The sequence below is a fragment of the Hemicordylus capensis genome, chromosome 1 (genome assembly GCF_027244095.1).
Source record: "Hemicordylus capensis ecotype Gifberg chromosome 1, rHemCap1.1.pri, whole genome shotgun sequence".
Taxonomy (NCBI): Eukaryota; Metazoa; Chordata; class Lepidosauria; order Squamata; family Cordylidae; genus Hemicordylus; species Hemicordylus capensis.
In genome coordinates, this window is record NC_069657.1 from 138,930,777 (window position 1) to 138,953,747 (window position 22,971).

The window sequence follows — 22,971 nt, forward strand, 5'->3', positions numbered from 1 at the left end:
GGTGGTATGACGAGCCCCTTAAACTTTAAAATCATATGCTCTCCAGGGGGCTTCCCCAAGGTGGCAGGCATGTGTGTGTGTGTGTGGAACTTCCACAGATGCCCTGCCACCTAGGAGAAGCCCCCAGAGGGTGTAGGTTTATATATATATATATATATAAAGGCTTGTATGAGCAAGCGTGTGTGTGGCAGGCGTGTGTGTGTGTGTGTAACTTCCACAGATGCCCTGCCACCTAGGAGAAGCCCCCAGAGGGTGTAGGTTTTTATATATATATTAGGGTTATATATATATATATATATATATATATATATATATATATATATATATATATATATAAAGGCTTGTTGACCCCCACCCCTGGATTGGACTGGACCTGGGGGGGGGGAGGTGTTCAAAGGAGGCCCAAACCAAATTGGCCCAGTGCTGTTTGAGTTTGATTTGAACTCAGACTGAACTGGGGCAGTGGGTTTTGTGCACATCCCTAATTCAATGTGGAGTTTGGCGAGGCAAACCAGAGGTCCCTTTTGGCTTTAACAGAGGTTTCATGCCTATGGGCATACTGGAATTCCAACCTTGGCCACATTTAACTCCGGTTTGGCATTATGTGTGAATGCAGCCATTGAGTCACATCATTCAGCCCAGTATTGTCTACTCTGGTGGGCAGTAGCTGTCAAGGCAGGGTCTTTTTCAGCCCTTGCGACTCTGCATGCAAAGTATGTGCTCTACAACTGAGTTATGATCCCTCTGTTGAGTGGGGTACTTAGCATATTTTCCCCTTGATTTCTAGACCTGGGGTATCACTAGTATGCAGAATTAAGAATTTCCCTTACAAATGCAAGAAACTTGAGCAATTTGGTACTCTTAGGCAAGGGGCTATCACTACCTCCTCATAGTTATGCCACTGCTTTTAAACATCATTCACTCCAAATGCTTACAGCAGTGGAAGTAAGCTTTGGTGTTGCACAGAACTCTTCAAATAAAACCTTTAAACAACCCACCTTCAGATGCTAGCCAGATGAGGAATTATGTTTATTTGGAGTCCTGTTATGGCACAAGTAGAGTCATTAACTCATTTCACCTCCCTTCCCTCTTCCCTCTTCCCACCTGCCTAGCCACCCACAAAATACCCCTCACCTCTGTATGGCTGGCCTGAAATGGTAAAACGAGTAAAGAAGTTGGTTTCAGCTGAGTCCTGTGTCCTGATTTGCTTCTTCCAATGGCACTCAGTGGCATCTTTGTCTCCAAGCTCAAATGTCTGAGGAAAGCTGGAGGAGAGATGATGCTGGGACCCCTCACACTATTCTGTTGAGCCTTAGCAGAAGCCCACAGGCTGGAATTCAGTGGCAACCAAAGTCTGGTCTACTTAGGTTTATCAATCTGCTACTGTGTAAAAAGAGAATCACTTTGGTTGTGAGCAGTGGGGAGGGAAGAAAGGTTGCAGCTCAGCCACAGCAAAGGATAAATAGTAATAAGGTTGATTTATGTTTGGCATTGCAATGATTGGATTACATGCTCATTAACCTTTCTGCAGGGTGGGTCAGCCAGCTGGTGGAACCATAGGCACAACCAGCACCATGCCAAACCCAACTGCTTCCGCAAGGACCCTGATATAGACTTGCATCCTCTGCCGTTCAGCCTGGGGAAGACACTCTCTGTGCAGGTGAGTGTGGACAGGGTGGCACTGTATAATTAGAATTTCAGCGAATTAATTTTAGGCATGGAATAGAAATTGAGGGAACAATACTTATTTATTTTTATTAATATTTCTATACCACCCAAAACGTACATCTCTGGGCAGTTTACAGTTAAAATCATTTATTACATTAAATAAATTAACAATTAAAATCATCTAAAAGATTATAAACATTTAAAACCCAGTATTGAAATTATTTGAAACTATAAATATAATTAAAAAGCCTGGGTGAATAAATGTGTCTTCAGTGCCTTTTTAAAAGTTGCCAGTGATGGGGAGGCTCTTATTCCAATAGGGAGTGCATTCCAAAGTCCAGGGGCTGCAATGGAGAAGGCCCATCTCCAAGTAGCCGCCAGATGAGCTGCAGGCGATCCTCTCCAGATGATCTTAGCAGGTGTTGGGGCTCATGGCAAAGAAGACATTCTCTTAAATACCCAGGGCCTAAGCTGTTTAGGGCTTTATAGATAATGACCGGCACCTTGTATTTTGCCCGGAAATGTATCAGTAGCCTTCCTTCAACACAGGAGTAATATGATCTCTTCTTGATGACCCACAGACCCAACCTGCCTGCTGTGTTCTGAACCAACTGCAGTTTCCGGACTATGTACAAAGGCAGCCTCACATTGAGCACAGTAATTTTTAACTGCTTTTCTATGGTTGAGGAAGAAGAAGGGAACTTTGGTTCCTTACTCCATGCTGTGTGGTCAACTCTGTCTCCCTACACCGTCTCCGGCAGCATGGAGAGGACTGGGGAAATGAAACAGATTGAGAGGAGAGATGATAAAAACAAATGGCCTGCCTCTCTTTCATTCATTCATGGGACTAGCTTGGCAACTGGCTTGCCAGTTGACTCCCATGATCTGGATTTGGCTCAGGGTTGCTGGTTTGGAGATTAAAAATAATAGTAATTCAGGAGCAAAGCAAGGAAACTCTTGAAACTGTTCAAGGACAAGAGAGTAAAAGGACTGCAATAGGAATTCATCTCTTGGAGGAATTAATATGAGGGAAGGAATTTGCATATGCATACATCAATGCATGCTTCTGTACTACTTGGCTTACCTATTGCATTTTCCTTTTATAGCTCGGAAAGAAGAAGAAGAAATACTTGCCTTACAATTACCAGCACAAATACTTCAGCCGTGAGTTGCTCTACCATCTTCTAGAAACCAAGTATTCCAACTGTGAGCTTCAGTTAGGCATTTCTAAATTGTTCTTTGTGCACATTCTGTACACCCAAGCACTTTTCCTATGTTCAAAGACATGTGGATGCTGTATCCTGGTGCAGTGTCCACAAGAGCATACCTGTAAGCCATAGGGACATTGGAAGCTACTGAGTCAGACCATTGGTCCATCTAACTCAGTACTGTTTACACTGACTGGCAGTGGCTCTCCAAGGTTTCAGGCAGGAGTCTCTCCCAGTCCTTCCTGGAGATGCCAGGGGCTGAACCTGGGACATAGAAACATAGGATGCTGCCATCTACGGAGTCAGACCATTGGTCTATCTAGCTCAGTATTGACTTCAAAGACTGGCAGCAGCTTCTCCAAGGTTGAAGGGAGGAATCTCTCTCAGCCCTATCTTGGAGAAGCCAGGGAGAGAAATTGAAAACCTCTGCTCTTCTCAGAGCGGCTCCATCCCCTGAGGAGAATATCTTACAGTGCTCTCACTTCTAGTTTCCCATTCATATGTAACTAGGGTGGACCCTGCTTAGCTAAGGGGACAAGTCATGCTTGCTACCACAAGACCCGCCCATCCAAATGCAAACCAAAGTGAGCCCTTTTTAGCAAAGGAGATAGTCCATGCTTGCTACCACAAGACCAGCTTAATCCACAACCCACATGTTCAAACCCCACCTACACTCTACCTGAATATGGTGTTTTCCCTTCAGATCAATGCTGTCCTCATGGTGAGTATGGGATGGGATTCAAAACTAGGGGTGTGCATAGAACCAGTTCGGCCAGTTTAGTTTGAGTTTGGCCCAAATTTGAACCAGCCCAGTCCAGTAGGGATGAGCAGACCGGTCCAGGACAAGTCACAATTGCTACCACAAGGCCAGCTCTTCGGCAAGCAAGCAGATGCTTCACCACTGAACTATGGCCCCATTGCCTAAGGGGAATATTTTACAGAAGACAGTGCTCACATGTAGTCACCCATCCAAATGCAAACCAAAATGAACCCTTCTTATCAAATGAGACAGTCCATGCTCCATGTTTTCCTTTCAGATAAATGTTGTCCTCATGGTGAATGTGGGATGGGATTCAAAGCTAGGGGTGTGCACAGAACCAGTTTGGTTCAAATTCAGCCCAAATTTGAATAACCCGGCCCTGTCCAATTCCTAGTCCAGCCAAAATGGGTCCAGTCCAGTCTGGTTTGGCCACTGTCCCTGGCTGAACTGGTTCTTGGGCTGGTTCAGGGGATATACTTTTAAAGGGGAATCCAGCAAGAATTTCTCCTTATAAGTAAAGGGGCATTCCCTATACTAAGGCAGGGGGTGAGAGAAAGGGTACTTACTACCTTGTTTTCACAGGCAGCAGGGGTGGTGGCTGTGGCAGTGGAGGTGATGGCAGTGGTGGGGGCTCCTCCAAATCCCCACCAGCCTCCTGAAGAACAGCCTGGGATGGTTAGGGTTTCCTTGGTCAAAGCATGTCAGCACAGCTAAGGGTCTTGTAGATGCACTTCCATGGGCAATGAGGATATTGCTTGAATACCTGAATAAGAGTCTAGTACCTGAAAGTTCTATGATTTCTTTGCACTTCTCCACACAGACTATGCAGGGAATCACAAACTACATGAGGGGGCAATGCCTTTGCTGTTCTATAACACCCAACCCTACCAGGAATTATACCATTACTTCTTTTCATGTGCAAAACTGTTATAGAGAATGGAAACATGTTTCTCTGAAAAAGAGAAATATTTTCACTTAATTCTACATTAGTTAGACTATGTCTAGAAAACTGTGTCCAGTGTTGGGCATTATACTATTAAGAAGGATGTAGGGAAATTGAAACGGATTCAAGGAGGACAATAAAATGGTCAGGGATCTGGAAGACAAGCCCAAAACCTCTTGGGGAAAGGTGAAGGAATTGTGTATGTCCAGGGCTGAAGAAGGGAGCAGTTCAACCATGGAGCCAATAACCTAATAGGGACCGTGGCTCTCCTTGCTGACGATGTTCAAGTAGAGTCTGCACCACCATTCTACAGTTCTGGATTCCCTTCACTTAGCAGGGGTTGAACAAGATGCCCTCCAACTCATTGATTCTAAATGCATTCTTGCGGTTGCGAGACCACCATCCCTGGAAAAGTGGATCAAGGCTGTGTATGGGTGATATGTTTTCAGTTGCTTGGCAGCTGTCTGGTGGAGCGATCATTGCCTTTGGCATGCACTTTCATTTCCTCCCTGCCAAACAGGTTTTGCAGTTTTTCAAGTACTGGAGAACCTATTAGCTAGAGGCCACAGCACCATACATATACACAAAACAAATGTTTGCACCTGCAGGCCAAAATAGCTCACCGTCTTGAGATATCTGAACATGAGGTTGTTCACATGACTTTTGAGAGTGCCGGAGAAGGCGTGACGGGGGAGGCAAAATAGCACCTATCTTCCGCCCAGACTGTCTGGCATGTTCTCAGGCCACACAGCTGGTGTGCGGACATGGTCAGCACTTTTGCCAGCTGTGTAGTGTTCTGGAGGCTGGGAAAGTGTCCCGGCAGCGAGATATCCCACAATGCACCGCATGATGAGTGCAGTGCATTGAGGGATCCTGCTGTGAGTCAGGCACTGTACCTGTGGTCAAAGGGCATACTCAGATAAATAGTCAGCTAAAAGATCCAGGCTACCTGAGATGGCAGTGCCGGGATCGGCCTCAATTTTTGCCCTTCACATGAGCATCCCTACCCAGATAGGGCTGCCCTAGTCTATGTAGGGCTGCTTGTGTGAACAGCCTCAGTGAAAGAATGAATTTATGTGCAAGTGTTGGGTGCAAAAGCAATACAGCTTTATTATATTTGCTAAAAGGTTTCGAAACTATCAGGAACTATTAGGAGTTGGCTTGCTGCTTGCCTGATTTAATTGCCTCCCTCACTGGTGGTAGTTTTCATGATGTCATTATATCTGCAATAGCACTGACATTTCTATCGCGTTTTAGACATGCAGGGTAGGTAAGTTGCTAGATGGGACCACAGACCAAGTTCCTGACAGAAGGAGATTTGAATGAGCGACCTCCTGATTTGCCGTTCAGTCTAGCCCTCTTCACATGCTTCATTCAATGCATTGGCAATTGGAATACACTTGTACAGATTTGTAGACACATGCAGTTATTCAGATATTATATTAAATACACACATGCTGTAGCACACTTCCTATCTGTACCTTGCACTGGAGGTTCACCTTGAAAGTTAATGTATATATGGTCTTTCACATAAAAAACTGTATGTCTACAGATGCCTGCACACAACACACATGCAACATAATGTCCAACTAGGCAATATAGCACAGCACCTCTCCTTTGTAATGACAGCATCCTTCTTGTCCTTGTTTCTCCTTCTAGTTGTTGCTCCAGGTACGATTGTTCCTTTGTTTCAGACGGTTACATTCCACTTCATTTACACAAGGAAAATGTGGTTGGTAAGTGGTCCCAGTTTTACTCAGCTCCCTAACAAACAGATCGTTGCCAAATGTGACTTGAGTGGCTTTGGCTAGCAGCTGATTTTTAAGAGACTATATTTCGATCTGAGCAGTGGCTCAATGGCCAGTAACATTGGCTTTGTCTTTTGATCTACAGAAGTCAAGTCAGAGGGGAAGGTTCCTTAACATACACACCCTGTTCTGGTACCTTGGGGCAAAGCCTGAATGGGGAGTCATGGACTAGAACATGGTACTTGGTTATTCACTCAGGAGCACAGGCCAGTGTTAAGTGTTGGGACACTCTTCATCTGATGAGTACATGTATTGCATGTACTTCAGGAACCCCTGGCCACCAAGCAAAACATCCAGTTGTGCTACTAGGCTGACACAGATAAATCTAATATAATAAATGCTCCAAACTATGTCACAAGCACAATGTGAGAATTAAATTGCATAATTTCAAGAGCTGAGGCCAGTTAGAGGCTATAGATTATGTATAAAACACATGTATGCAGTGTATTAAGGAATTAAGCATTCCAGAAAACATTGATTGATTGATTGATTGATTGATTGATTGATTGACTGAATTTTTTTTTACACTGCCCTACCCAATTCGGCTCAGGGCAGTTCAGAAACAAAACAAAAACAGTTAAAATCAATCACCAATATAAACAAATTTTAAAAATACCATAAAACAATCAGTTAAAAACAATTTAACCCCCCCCCAACCCCTAGTATATTAAAAACAAACAAACCCCTACAACAATTAAAAAACCCTAGAAGGCCAGGCCAAAAAGATAAGTCTTAAGGGCTCTCCTGAAGGTTAATAAAGAGTTCAAATTACGAATTTCTGCAGGGAGTGCATTCCACACCCCAGGAGCAGCTACAGAGGAGGCCTGCCTCTGAGTCGCCACCAGATGTACCAGTGATAGCTGGAGACGGACCTCCTCAGATTACCTTAACATGTGGTGGGGATCAAACAGAAGAAGGTGCTCTCTGAGGTAACCTGGGCCTAAGCCATTTAGGGCTTTAAAGGAAATAATCAGCACTTCGTATTTTGCCAGGAAACATATTGGCAGCCAGTGCAACTGTTTCAAAACAGGCATAATATGGTCTCTCCGTGTTGCCCCGGAGACCAATCTGGCTGCCGCATTTTGGAATAACTGAAGTTTCCAAACTACATACAAAGGCAGCCCCACATAGAGCACATTGCAGTAGTCGAGCCTGGAGGTTACCAGTTGGTGCACCACTGTTTTAAGGTTGTCCTTTTCAAGGAATGGACGCAGCTGTCGAATCAGCTGAAGCTGATAGAAAGCACTCCTGGCCATCACCTCCACCTGAGACACCAGGGTGAGGCCTGGGTCCAGTAGTACTCCCAAGCTGCATACCTGCTCCTTCCAGGGGAGTGTAACCCCATCCAGAACAGGGACATCTAACTCACCCCTCAGATTCTTAGCCCCTACAATGATCACCTCTGTCTTGCTTAGATTCAGCTTCAATTTGTTATCCCTCATCCAGCCCATTACTGCCTGTAGGCAGGCATTTAGGGAATGAATGCCATTTCCTGATGAAGCAGATGAAAGAGAGAGGTAGATTTGGGTGTCATCTGCATACTGATAACACCCAGCACCAAATTTCCTGATGACGTCACCCAGCGGTTGCATGTAGATATTGAAAAGCATTGGTGACAGAATGGAGCCCCGAGGGACTCCATATTACAGCTCTCGTTTAGAAGAGCAACTGTCACCAAGCTCCACCATCTGGGATCTGCCCGAGAGATAGGAGCAGAACCACCGCAAAGTAGTGCCTCCAACCCCCAACTCCCCCAGGCGACGCAGAAGGATATCATGGTCGATGATATTGAATGCCGCCGAGAGATCCAAGAGAACCAACAGAGTCACACCACCTCTGTTGATTCCCCAGTAAAGGTCATCCATCAGGCTGACCAAGGCTGTCTCAACGTCATAGCCCGTTCTAAAGCCAGTTTGAAATGGGTCTAGATAATCAGTTTCCTCCAAAACCGCCTGGAGCTGTTTGGCCACCACCCTCTTGATCACCTTGCCCAACCAAGGGAAATTGGAGATTGGCCTATAACTATCCATCACTGAGGGATCCAGGGAAGGCTTCTTAAGAAGAGGTCTCCTTCACTATTGCCTCCTTCAAACATGGAGGCACCCTACCCTCCCTCAGAGATGCATTTGTGATGTTGACCAGGCCACCTCCAACAATCTCCCTGCTAGATTGAAGCAGCCAGGTCGGACAAGTGTCCAGAGAACAAATGGTAGGTTGCATCGCCCCAAGGAGCTTGTCCACATCATCAGGAGTCACAGACTCCTGACTCCTGATTTACTCATTCTAAAGACAAAAAGCATTGGGGCTGAGACTGCCTAAAGACATACTCAGTGAATCCATAGCAGAAAATTCAAACCCTTTGCAGAGCAGACAATGCAAGGAAGTGCATCAGACCACAAATGACAGACTGACACAAGAAAGCAGCCGACAGTTACAGGCTATAGGTCAAGTCAGTATACATGTATGGTTAAGGAATTAAATAAATAAATAAATAAATAAATAAATAAATAAATATATTTTACCCATTGAACATCCCTCACCTAGAAAGATACTCTTACACTTTGTCAGACATATACCAAACATGACCAACGCAACAATCTTTCAGCCTGTAATCCTATGCAGATTTATCTGGATTTAAGTCCCACTGAAATGAGTGGAACTTACTTCCAAGTAAACGTGCATAGACTATAGAATAGAATAGAATAGAATAGAATAGAATAGATGCTTATTTTCTATTTCACTCACTTATAGACAGACAGACAGACAGAGACAGACAGACAGACACACACACACGTCACTGCCATGGGGGCTTTTCTTCTGGGGTAAGTAGCAGCCGTGGTAGGCAGAGGAGAGGAAGTCCAAGATTAGGACTACAGCAGGCAAATTGTTAAAGCCCCCTTGCTGTGGTCCTTATCCAAATCAGGGCCCTGCACACTGCTATTTACTTTAAAAAAAAGAGACCCACAGGTCCCATCACACAATCTGTGGATTGTCTACTTTGGTATTTGTGGGACATAGGCTTGCTCTATTAATTACACTCTAGTACTACACCATACTGGATCTAAATAAAAAAATCTATAAGCTTCCTTGTGGTTGATAAAGGGTGAGCTGAAAAGCAAGATCTTTTTTTATTTTTTTAAAATAATAACTGTTTTCCCCGCCCCATCTACTTCCTTTGGCAGGAATTAGTTATGATTCTGCTCTACAACATCCGTGTCTGCTTCATGTATGTTCCTTTAATGGGATTTAAGTGTTTCATGGCATACTACTGGCTGGCCAGGTAATGTTCATTGGGAATAATGCCTTCTGGCAGCTGCTGTTTGAAACTCATCGATGAATAGACTGCAAAGTCAAAGTGATCTCCTAGGAAAGGGATCATATTAATCTGTTGCAGGAAAATCAGTTGTGTAACCTTAAAGATTAATATATTGCTTGCAATACAAGCTTATGTAGGCTAGAATACACTTGGTTTAAGAATGTTGGACAACTCTGCCAAAATGTCCAGTCTCCAACTCAAACACAGCTTTAAGTGTCAATCTCTCTCTTCCTCCACCACTTCCCTGTAACTTCTGTCTGACTATTGTGATTGTTGGGCATCGTGTTCCAAAAGTGATGGTTGGACAATCTGCGGTTCCAGATGGACAGGGGTTTGGGTGGGGAGAGGAGTTCCAGGAAGGCATCCTTCAGACCTCAGACAGCACTAAGGGAAAACAGGAGTCAGGCAGGGATGCCACTACCTCAGACAGCTCCAAGGGGAGGCAGGGGGGGCAGGATGTTTGATGATCCAAAGATCCTGCTGCGATGGCATGCATCCCAATAATCCACTGCAGGACATCAGCATGCACATAGAATCGGGGCATGCGTGGGCATCATTTGTGTGGTCAGCAACACCATGCTGACCTTGCAAATGGCACCCGCACATGCGCAGATGCCATGTATGTGCTGACGCCACATGGGGGGATACTGGGATGCACACACCCCAGCAGGAACCTGCATGGTGTGTGGAGAGCAGGTAAGGAGCTACTCTCCTTTTTCTTAAAGTTCCCAGTCCAATTTTCCTAGAAGTGTTTAGATCCATGGTTTGATCCATGGTTTGAACTGTGGTTCGTTCACATCAGTACAGGTGGGTTTTTAAAAAAACTACAACACACAACTAAAATAGCTCTGAATGAGTTCTGGAGAACCAATCAGTTAAAGGTACGACATTCCAAGGGGCATAGTTAGAGGAGTGTTGGGCAGTGTTTGCCCCTCTCCCTGGCTGCCCCTCGAGTAAGCAAGATAATGAGGAAAATAGTGAGGGGTGGAGCTGGAGGGCCCTCAGGAGATGGGGCCCCCTGGTTCTTTGAACCCATCTGCTCAATTATAGTTATGCCCCTGTGACATTCAGAACTCTTTTGAAACTCTGGTATTCGTTTCTCTACTAGTAAAGAATGAAACAAATAGACCACATTCTTTTCACCTTTGCATTTGTTATGAAACAAATGCACAGCCCTACCTGGCTGTCTGCTTCTCTATATAACAAATCCCACCTATGTAAAGTACTAGATGTCAGGGGAAAGTGTTCTAGCTTAGCCTCCTCACTGCCATGCTACCCTGTTTCCCCAAAAATAAGACATACCCATAAAATAAGCTGTAGCAGGATTTCTAAGCAGTTGTGCAATATAAGCCATACCCCGAAAATAAGACATAGTGGTGATCTCTCCTGGCTCAGTAGTAGGCTGCTTGCTGAAGCTTTTCCCCTATCCCCCTGGTGTGTGTGTGGGGTGAGAGAGACCCACAGACAGGGGCGTAACGATACCGGTAGGGGTGGCAGGCTGCAAGCTGAGGCATACGGTAGAGGGAAGTATGGTAAAAAATCTCCTCAGAAAATCTCCTCAGAAAATCTCCCCTCCTCCTGGCGCGGTGGTGCGGGAGGCGGCAAGAGTACGCTGGGAAGCGACGCCGGGCCTCGGTGTCGCTCTGCGCACTGGCGGGCGGGAGTGCGCAGAGCGACGCCGAGGCCTGCCGTCTGGCCCGGCGTCGCTTCCCGGCGTACTCTCGCTGCCTCCCGCCACCGCCGCGCTTACTCTCGCCGCTGCCCGCCACCGCCAGGAGGAGGGGAGATTTTTGAGGAGGAGATTTTCTGAGGAGATTTTTACCGTACTTCCCTCTACCGTATGCCTCAGCTTGCAGCCTGCCACCCCTACCAGTATCGTTACACCCCGTCTGTGGGTCTCTCTCACCCCCCCCACACACCAGTAAAGCTGCTGCTCCCCAACACTGACCAGCAACAGTCTGTGGGTCTTATATGGCTCATATGAGAGTTATGCAGGGCCGGACTGGGGGCACCGAGAGGGCGCCGGAATGTATGTGGGGAGGGCGCCAGAATGTTTATGGGGAGGGCGCCAGGTTTTGAGCAGAATAGGTGATTAAGGGTGAGAGTTGGGGCGCAGGGGCACCGCATGGGTAGGGCGCACCGGGAATATGCCCTGTTGACCTATGGGCCAGTCCGAGCCTGGAGTTATGACGATGTTCCAGAAGAAGATGACTTAACTATAATTGAATAAATGTAGATTGTTGTACCACACTTAATAAAAAATAAGACATCCCCTGAAAATAAGCCATAGTGTGTCTCCTTGAGGAAAAATAAATATAAGACAGTGTCTTATTTTCGGGGAAACACGGTAGTTTTCTTTGCTGATAGGATTTTTGCTTTGTATGCATTTAGAGCATTCAATCAAGTGAAGCCTCTATTTGCATTATGAAGTGGTACAGCTCAACCATCAATGTACTACATCTGTACAAGCCAGTTTTTTATCTCCACAGGTTCCTGCAAGCTTGTTGGTTCATGTGGGTCACACAAATGAACCATATTCCAATGAACATCGACTACGATAAGAATTTGGACTGGGTTTCTGCTCAGGTACCGTCTCTTTAACATCAAACTGGGGTAGCCTATGCATCAGTCAGGAGACTGAGTCTTGTGTTTACTTAGGTATGTGTACCTGAGTATAATCATACTCAGTATCTGTACCTGAGTATAATACATGCACACCCTCTCATGTATGAAAGTTGTGCAAGCATAGAATTGGGCACATGTCTCTTTGGGGAAGAAATTGGAATGGTTGCTGGGGTAAGATCAGTGCATCACTTCAGATTTTTTAAAATAAGAGATGTATGTGCCAAGTGCAAGCTCTTCTAACCAGACTGGGTCATGTGTATTTTATACCTGGGTATATTTGGTTATGTTTACCCGAGTAAAAAAGGTATCATATGAACCCCCGTTCATAAAAGGCTAGGACTATCTGTGGGAATCTCTCCTTCATTACAGTGTTTGCGATCTTGTACTAACACTGATTAGGGCAGTGTTCTTCACAGTAAGGCCAGGGGTCAGTGGTTGCCCCTATCAACCTGGAGTGTACTACCCCCCACCCCCCGACTAATTTTTATTGGGTCAATGTGATGCTTTGATCAAAGCTGAATACTCTGCACTGTCTCCCTGGCATCATGAGGAGATGGCCATTGTGATTGTACAGTGCTGAGCTTGGCACAGCTCCAGCATTTGAAAACCCACCTCTTCACACAAGCTTTTTCAGCTTTTTAAATTTTTAGGTTTTCATCTGCTTTTGACTTTTAAGTTGTTTAAATTGTTTTAAGGTTTTATGTATATTTTAACTTGTTTTATCTGATTGTTAACCACCCAGAGACAAAAGGGGTGGTGTACAAATTTGATAACTAACTAACTAGCTAACTAACTAACTAAATAAATAAATAAATAAACAAATTATTTTTCCTCTTACTACCTTAGCTGACAACAACATGCAATGTTGATCCATCTCTGTTCAATGACTGGTTTACTGGACACCTGAATTTCCAGATAGAACATCAGTGAGTATGGTAGAGGAAAGAAATTGGGAATGGTCTGGGTGGGTAGAAGTGTGGGAGAGGTCTTCATGCTCTGGAGGCAATTTAAGGACCTTATAGGAAACACAGGAAAGATAGGAAGCTGCCATGTACTGAGTCAGACCATTGGTCTATCTAGCTCAGTATTGTCTTCAAGGACTGGCAGTTGCTTCTCCAAGTTTGCAGGCAGGAATCTTTCTCAGCCTTATCTTGGAGACGCCAGGGAGGGAACTTGAAACCATCTGCTCTTCCCAGAGCAGCTCCATCCCCTGAGGGGAATATCTTACACTGCTCACACTTCTAGTCTCCCATTCATATGCAACCAGGGCAGACTCTGCTTAGCTAAGGGGAGAAGTCATGCTTGCTACCACAAGACCAGCTCTCCTGCCACTAGCTGTACCTCACTACAGCTTACAGGCTGCTGCTAACCCATGTCCTTTCCTCATGTGTCTCCTTGGGTTTACCTGATTTATTTATTGAGAGAGAAATGACTTGAAAATTGCACAATGGAAGATCACAAAGTCTCCGGTTAAATTTTTGGCATTTCCTCCAGTTAAAGGAGCATGTAGCCAGTGAGGGGAAAGATCTCTGGCTGAGACCCTGGAGAACGTCTGCCACTGAAAGTAGGCTTTACTAGATGAGGTGGACTGGTGGTCTGTCTCATACATCAATATGAGACAGCCTCATCTGTTCAGCGCACTTAATATTTGCCCACTCCCTGTGAGCAGCAGTCAGTGAAGCAGGGGTGGAATGCGGAATGCAGTGACAAAACAGGAAGCATTTATTGGGCCCTCTGCTATTCTCCTCCCACAGCCTTTTCCCAACGATGCCTCGACACAACTACTGGAAGGTAGCCCCCCTGGTGAAATCCCTCTGTGCCAAGCATGGCCTTAATTACCAGAGCAAGCCTCTGCTCACAGCCTTTGCAGACATTTTATGGTAAGTATCCATTGGCAGGCAATAGTGGTAAGGAAGATACAAACGTCTTTAGTGGGAAGTGGAGGAGGAGGTGGTGGGGGTGGGAAGGAGGATGGAGAGGAGGAGGGGGCTGTAGAGGTGGTGGTGGTGGTGTTTGTGTAAAGCAGGGAGAGAGAATAATGGAAAGTGGGATGTGGAAATATACCAAATAACAGTTTTGGTCCTTTTGGTGTTGAACACCAAGACAGACAGGGATGATACATAATCATATCTGCCTTTCAAGTTTGTGACAAATACTCTGAATTGAAGGATAAACTTTAAACTCTTTCAAGGGAGTTGTAACAAGTCACATTTTTACAGTCCCCGGCCTGCCCTGCGTCCACTGCCTCCCCTAAGTCACTTATTTACACATTCAGAAATTTACAAGCTTACATATCTACATGTTTACACATCAACATATTTAAATATCTACACAGTGCCACACTGGCACAAACCACCTAGTGTCTGTGTGTGCGTCCAAAGCTCCCCGAGTGTTGTGATCAGGTGGAACCAGGGGCTAGTTCAGCATCGGGTTACACCAGTGGGGTGTTTAACCAGTTGCCAAGTCACAGCACTAGCAGGCACAGCTGAAGAAGTAAGGGGGGAGGGTAGGAATGAGCAGAAGCTGCTGCTGGGCAGGTGACCTGCACCATAGGTCAACCATGGGCCAATCACTCACCCAGCTCAATCTCCAGCTTGGCGTAGCCCAGCAGGGGAGGTTAACCTTGAGGAAAACCAGCTGCTTGACCAAGCCAGGATCCAACTGGGACCGAGCAGGTGTTACCATGTAGCCAGCACGCGAAAACACCCGCATGCTCTGGACGCTGGTTGGCGGGCAGGAGAGGAGGCGCGCAGCAACCACCGACAGGTCTGGCCAGACTTGGTGGTGGGTTGCCCAGAACGGCACATGGTCCGTCTCTGGGTCTTCCTCCACAGTCTCCTCCAAGTAATGGGCAATGCATTGCGCAGCACTGGTGGGCCTGATAGGCTGAGCCTCCTGCAAACCAGACAAGGCACCAAGGCATACCCTCTTAAACCACTGGGCTGATTTAGCAGAAGGAACTGCCTGTTGCGTTAGTGTTGCTGCCTGGGATTCTGTGCTGCTGTACTGGGAAGAAGAAGGAATGGGAACTGAAGGGTCGTCTGCACTATTGCTGCTGGGTGTGGGTTGCACACGCTCAGGGGGTACACCAATACCACCCTTCTGGTCTCTGCTGGTCCTAATGACCTCCTCTTCCCTAACTCTATCGACCAGGAGGTCCCTCCACCTGGGCAAGTCATCCACACAAACGATAGGACATACTCTTCACTGCCACACAACTCATTGACCAGTCTGTTGACAACCCTGGCCCTCAGCCTTCCAGCCAGAGCATGCCCTTCTGGCGTGGTAAGCAAAGTCCGGATTTCATCCATCGGCTTCTCCAGGAGGAGAGCCGTGGGCAGGCTCTCCTCTCCTGGCTCAGAGGAGTGGTGTTGCCACACAAGCTCTTCGTGGCACACAGGAAGGGCTTGAGTGCTGACACCATCTTGGACATGAGCTTCCACTCTGCGTTGAATAGGTCACACACGTCCAAGGACTCGTTCCTTGCCAGGTCGTCAGGGACCACCTCCTGCTCCAGCAGGCACTGGAACAAGAGGAAGGTGGAGTTCCACCAGATATCTACATCCATAGGGATGAGATGTTGTGGAAGACCATGGACACATTGCTGCTTGCAAAGCAAGTGCCTGGACTTCTCACTCTGGTGGAAGTAGGCTGCAATCTTGTGGGACTTCTCCACAAGTGCAGCTGTGGAAGCAACAGCACCTACCATGGGGCAGCCATGTTCCCTGGATGCCTTCACCTCCTTGAGGCCAAGGGTGTCCCTGACAGTCAGGTGGAGCATGTGTGCCATGCAGCGGATGTTCACACACTCCAATACTGACTCTACCACTGCCATAACATTGGAGCCATTGTCTGTCACAATGAAGCCTTGAGTGAGGTGTGGCAACCCATTTATCCACTCCTCAGTTTGGTTGCCCCATCCTCGATGTGCTTGACATCCAAGGTCTTCATGTGCAAAATGGCCCACCTGTGCCAAAATGTGGTGTGGGACACACTGGAGCCAGAGGAAGCACTGGAGGTCCCCTCTCTTTCTGGACTCCATCAGTGGGCAGTCAGGGCCAGGAAAGCAGCGTGCATCCCACTCACACTGATCAGTGGTGAAATGCATGCTGGTGCCAGCTGGTGCTGCATGCTGCATGACTGACACAAGCTCCCTGCACCACCTGTACAGGGAGGGGACCATGTTCTGGCTGAACATGGTCCTTGAGGGGATGGTATAGTTAGGCACTAGCAGATGGAGTATCTGGAAGAAGCCAGAGTTCTCAACCACCTGAAAAGGCTGGTCGTCAGTGGCCATCACCTCTCCTATGAAGTGGATGAGGAGATGTGGGTCCACAAGACGGGGCCGCTTCTTGCCCGATGACTGCATCCACTGCTTGACTGGCAAGTGTGCCTTGCTTCATGGAAGCTTTCACACGGCCCTTGTCAGCACTTGTTGAGAAGACTGAAAGGTGTTGTTGCCAACTGAAAGATGGGAAATGTGCAGGCTTAGGGAAAAACACCATTCTCTCTTTTTCTTATTACATTTGAGATAATGATCAGACATCCACATAGACACAGTTTATTTATTTATTTATTTGAAACATTTTATATACCTCTCACTCCGAAGACTCTGGGTGGTGTACAAAAACATGCAAAATAAGACAGCATTAAAATTGCATTCTAAATAAAACTAAAGTAACTAACGGGGGGGGGGGGGGGCGGCGGCTAGATAAACTACAGGGTAAAAGCATGGCAAAAAAGAAAAGTCTTCAATAAAGATTTTAAAAATCGACAAAGAAGGAGCTATACGAATCTGCAGAGGAAGGGAATTCCAGAGAAGTGGGGTGGCAACCAAGAAGGCCCTTTCACAGGTTCTAGCTCCCCGAACCTCAGTTGTGAGACAATTGGAAATATTAGTAAGAACAGAAGAGAGACGTAAGGAACAGATAGAAGGCTGGATATCCTTAGATACAGGGTTATTTTAAGTAAAAAAAGATATCACATTGCCAAGAAGAAGCATGTAGAGAGTGACAAGACAAGAGAGATTGTTTGTCACCTGTGATTAATGTGACTCTTCTTCCTGTTACAGTTCTCTAAAGGAGTCAGGAGAGCATTGGCTTGAAGCCTATCTAAACGCATCAGAAAAAAAAGACAGATCTTCAAGACAGATAACTTCTTTACGCTGTGAGGCAGAGGTTCAACATGAAGAAGATTCATTTGGGGGAAAAGATGGCACTTGCTTTGAGTATGGGCAACCCAGATTTCTACGTGAAATATTTTCCGCTGCAGCTTCACACACTTTCAATGGATCATCATCCTCTGATGCCTGATAACTGAAGTCTCAGGAATGAATCAGGCAGAGAAAGAATACTAAGGCCTAGGGGAAGCAGTTCCTATGTACTGGATATGTGCAAGAATGTGGGAAATAATTGATTTTAGATTGGAAGGTTCCTGGACTTCTGGATTTGGTTCCAACCAGAGGCTTGCAGGCTTCACTCTGCATGTTGGGAAAGGCTGTTATGAAGGGACACTATTGTACCCCTCCTGGGAACCTCGAGGCATGGTTATAAATCAGGCAGTTTCTAAAGAAAATCACAACTGCAGGCTTATAATCCAAATAAAATATATTTCGTTGAATACAGAGTGAGGCATTGATAAAATAGAACATGTGGGGCATTCCTATGTGACATAGAACATGCAAGATGGACATTTATTTATTATTTATTTATTTAGCACATTTTTATACCGCTCTAACCCAAGGTCTCAGGGCGGTTCACAACAAACAAATACTAAAAACAATTTAAAACAAATAATAACAATCAAAAATTTAAAAAATTAATAAGTTAAAAAGTTAATAAGTTAAAAAGTTAAAAAGCTAAAAGTTAAAAAGTTAAAAAGCTTGGGTAAAAAGATAAGTCTTTAGACCCCTTTTAAAAGCCACTAGAGATGGGGAGACTCTTATCCCCACGGGAAGTACGTTCCAAAGTCTCGGGGCGACAACAGAGACGGCTCATCCCTGGGTGGCCACCAAACAACATGAAGGTAGCCACAGATGAGCCTCCCCTGATGAACGTAGTGGACGATGGGGATCATGCAGCAGAAGACTCTCTCTTAAATACCGTGGGCCTAAGCTGTTTAGGGCTTTATAGGTTATAACCAGCACCTTGTATTTTGCCCGGAAACCTATCGGCAGCCAGTGCAACTCCAGTAATATAGGAGTAATATGGTCTCTTCGAGATGACCCAGAGACCAACCTGGCTGCTGCATTTTGTACTAATTGTAGTTTCCGGACTACGTACAAAGGCAGCCCCACATAGAGCGCATTGCAGTAATCAAGTCTGGAGGTTACCAGCAAGTGTACTACTGTTTTGAGATCATGAACTTCAAGAAACGAACACAGCTGGCGTATCAACCGAAGCTGATAGAAAGCACTTCTGGCCACTGCCTCAACCTGGGAAACCAGGGAGAGGTGTGGATCCAGAAGCACTCCCAGACTGCTTACCTGTTCCTTCTGAAGAAGTGTGACCCCATCTAGAACAGGTAGATCAATATCGCTTCCCAAGTGACGACCGTGCACAATAAGTACCTCCGTCTTCTCTGGATTCAGTCTCAGTTTGTTATCCCTCATCCATCCCATTACTGCTTCCAAACAGGCATTCAGGAAGGATATGCCTTCTCCTGATGATGTTGACATGGAGAAATAGATTTGGGTGTCATCAGCATACTGATAACACCCACACCAAATCTCCGGATGATCTCTCCCAACGGTTTCATGTATATATTAAAAATCATTGGAGACAGTATGGAGCCCTGAGGGACCCCATATAAAAGCTCAGATTTTGAAGAGCAGCAGTCTCAGTCTCCAAGCGACACCATCTGGAATCTGCCAGTAAGGTAGGAGCGGAACCACTGCAAAGCAGTGCCTCCCACCCCCAACACTCTCAGACATTCCAGAAGGATACTATGGTTGATAGTATCGAAAACCACTGAGAGATCCAAAAGGACCAACAGAGTCACACTTCCTCTGTCCATTCCCAATTGGAGATCATCCATCAGGCTGACCAAGGCAGTCTCCACTCCATAGCCCACCCGAAAACCAGTTTGAAATGGATCTAGATAATCAGTTTCCTCCAAGACCACCTGGAGCTGGGAGGCCACCACCCTCTCAATCACCTTGCCCAACCATGGGAGGTTGGAGATAGGCCTGTAGCTATTAAACTCTGAGGGGTCCAAGGCAAGCTTCTTAAGAATAGGTCTAATAATTGCCTCCTTTAAACAAGGAGGCATCCTGCCCTCCCTCAGAGAGGTATTTATAATTGCCACCAGGCTCTCCACAACAACCCCCTTGCCAGATAGTATAAGCCATGATGGGCAAGGATCAAGCAGACAGGTGGTAGGACGCACCATTCTGAGCTTGTCCACATCCTCAGGAGTCACAAGCTGTAATTGATCCAGTCTAACCACACAAGAGGAGTTGCTGGATACCTCTGCATCTGACACTGCGATAACTGTGGAGTCTAAATCTAAATCGACCCGAATACGAGAGACTTTGTCCACAAAAAACTCATTAAAAGCATCACAGCGGGCAACTGATGGTTCCAAATTCAGATTCAGGGGAGTAGGGGGCCCTACTAGACCCCTCACAACCTTGAATAGCTCAGCTGGATGAGAGCCTGCGGAAGCAATACGGGCAGAAAAGAAACACTTCTTTGCTGAATGTATAGCCAGAGCATAGATCTTTAAATGTGCTCTATGTCGTAATCTGTCAGATTCGAGTCGAGTCTCCCTCCACTTGCACTCCAGTCGTCTACCTTGCCGCTTCAGCTCCTGTAGATCTTACGTATACCAAGGAGCCATTTTTGAAGCGGGACGGAGAGGACACTTAGGAGCGATCATGTCTACTGCCCTGGTGAGCTGATTATTCCAATTCTCCACCAGGGCATCAACCGGATCGCTGGCAGGGCCAACATTAAATCCTTCCAAGGCTTCTTGGAATCCTATTGGATCCAATAACCTTTTTGGATGGACCATTCTAATAGGTCCCTCACCCCTGCAGAGGTGGGACGCAACTGTGAGTCCGACCTTAACCAGGTGGTGGTCTGTCCATGACAATGGGGAGATCACAGGAGTCCCCACCCACGGAACACCACCCTGATCAGAATGAAAGATCAAATCAAGAGTATGACCAGCAACATGTGTCGGTCCAGAGACCACTTGGGATAGGCCCATAGTTGTCATGGCCGCTATGAACTCCTGAGCTGCACCAGACAACCCAGTCTCAAAGTGGATATTGAAGTCCCCCAGCACCATAAGCCTGGGGGACTCCAACACCAAACCCGAGACCAAGTCCACGAGCTCAGTTAGGGACTCTGTTGGGCAGCGGGGTGATCGGTACACCAACAGAAGTCCCAGTCTATCTCTGGTCCCCAAACGTACGTACACACATTCAATATGATCAGACACTCTGATAGGGATCCTGGTAAGGGAGATATTATCCTTAAAGATATTATCCTCCCCGCCCACACTCCCTTACCTGCTCCTCTACAGAGTACCCTGGAGGGAGAAGCTGGGCCCAAACTGGGCCCCCAGCCTCCCCTAACCAAGTCTCTGTGATACACAACAGCTCAGCGCCTTCATCCCTGATCAAGTCATGGATTACTTCAGATTTGTTTTGGACTGACCTGGCGTTACAAAGGAGCAAGGCAAGGTTCTGCGGGTTGTTGGCACTGCTCCCCAAGGTCAAAGAGCTGGCAGGGCAGCCAGAAGAGGAAACAGCTGTTAGGTTTCTGATTTCCCTTCCCCTGCAACGGCCTGCTGACCTGCCAACGTAACTTCTTCTATTCCCCACCACTACTGGGATTGCCGCACCGAGACCAATGGACACGTTCTCCGATCTCCCCATCTCCAGACATAAGAACATAAGAACAGCCCTGCTGGAACAGGCCCAAGTCCCATCTAATCCAGGATCCAGTTTCGCACAGTGGCCCACCAGATGCCGCTGGAAGCCACAGGCAAGAGTTGAGGGCATCTCCTGCTGTTACTCCCCTGCAACTGGTACTCAGAGGCATCCTGCCTTTGAGTCTGGAGGTGGCCTTTAGCCCTCCAACTAGTAGCCGATGATAGAACTCTCCTCCATGAAGTTATCCAAACCTATCTTAAAGCCATCCAGGTTGTTGGCTGTCACCACACCTTGTGGCAGAGAATTCCACAAGTGGATTATACTTTGTGTAAAAGAGTACTTCTGTTTGTTGGTCCTAGATTTCCTGGCAATCAATTTCATGGGATGACACCTGGTTCTAGTATTATGTGAGAAGGAGAAGAATTTCTCTATATCCACCTTCTCTACACCATGCATGATTTCATAGACCTTTATCATGTCTCCCCAGAGTCGTCTTTTTTCTAAACTAAAAAGCCCCAGGTGTTGTAGCCTTGCCTCATAAGAAAGGTGCTCTAGGCCCCTGATCATCTTGGTTGCCCTCTTCTGCACCTTTTCCAGTTCTACAATGTTCTTCTTTAGATGTGGTGATCAGAATAGCATGCAGTATTCCTGGTGTGGCCACAACATAGTTTTGTATAAGGGCATTAGAATATTAGCCGTTTTATTTTCAACCCCTTTCCTAACGATCCCTAGCACGGAATTGGCCTTTTTCACAGCTGCTGCACATTGAGTTGACACTTTCAATGAGCTGTCCACCACGACCCCAAGATCCCTCCCCTGTTGAGTCACCAGCAGCTCAGATCCCATCAGCGTATACTTGAAGTTGGGGTTTTTTGTCCCAGTGTGTCTCACTTTACACTTGCCAACACTGAACTGCATTTACCACTTTGTCACCTACTCCCCCAGCTGGAGGAAGAGCGGGATATAAATGTAAAATAATAATAATAATAATAATAATAATAATAATAATAATAATAATAATAATAAATACCCCCAGTGAGGCACTACCTTGGCGTGGTTGTGGGGCTTGTGTGCTCTGAGGAAGGTGAGAGCTATGCCAGAGGTCCAACCATACTGGACAGGTCTCACCAAAGGAACCAGACAAAGAGTGCCTCTCCCATCAACAATATGGTGAGACGTAACTTTAATAAATCTATACCGGATCTGTCGTCGCCCGGGTCAACAAGGACTGTGCCAGGTGCTAGAGTCCCTGGACATCTGGTGGAAAGTGGGCAACAGGACTCAGGATCTTCAGTTGAGCAACCAGGGCTGGAGACAGCAAAGTTACTGGAAGAAACGTCGCTTAACCGAAAAAAATATACAAAAAATGCCAACAAGGAAATAATGATCTGCTATTACAAGTCTAGTCCAACTAGAAGAGGTTATTTAAAAAGAATGTACCAAATTTGGAAAGAGAAGCATCCAGATACAGAAATAACAGAACAAAGGCTAGCAGACCAGAGAAGATTTATAATAAGAAATAAAGTATTCACAGGAGTTGAGCCGGAAGAACTGCAAAGAGCAACACAGGCTCAAGATATGGAAGAAGAATTACCACCAACTGAAGCAGTTGCTCAGGCGCAGGTGGAGGAGGTGTTGGAAATAGAGGATACCGCTGTTGCTGAACTGTTTCAAAATCAAAACCAGGCAACCTCCCCTTTGCCTTCACCTCAAAAACCCAAATGCCATTTAACAGAAAAGCAAAAAGAACTAAAGCCAAAAA

The 22,971-nt window shown here is 46.2% G+C and overlaps 1 protein-coding gene across 3 annotated transcripts in view; it reads left to right on the forward strand.

The window, feature by feature from the left end:
• LOC128339229 (acyl-CoA (8-3)-desaturase-like) overlaps positions 1-17,912 on the forward strand; it is a 36,440-nt gene extending 18,528 nt beyond the window's left edge. For 2 of the 3 annotated variants that reach the window (XM_053282782.1, XM_053282780.1), the window contains 8 exons: positions 1,532-1,660; positions 2,775-2,874; positions 6,239-6,315; positions 9,570-9,667; positions 12,193-12,289; positions 13,175-13,254; positions 14,083-14,208; positions 17,400-17,912. In XM_053282782.1, coding sequence (XP_053138757.1) covers positions 1,532-1,660; positions 2,775-2,874; positions 6,239-6,315; positions 9,570-9,667; positions 12,193-12,289; positions 13,175-13,254; positions 14,083-14,208; positions 17,400-17,640 — 948 coding nt within the window. In that variant the 3' untranslated portion in view covers positions 17,641-17,912. The remainder of the gene's footprint in view (positions 1-1,531; positions 1,661-2,774; positions 2,875-6,238; positions 6,316-9,569; positions 9,668-12,192; positions 12,290-13,174; positions 13,255-14,082; positions 14,209-17,399) is intronic. The other variant, XM_053282781.1, reaches the window with a different exon arrangement.
• Positions 17,913-22,971: the final 5,059 nt, after the last annotated feature.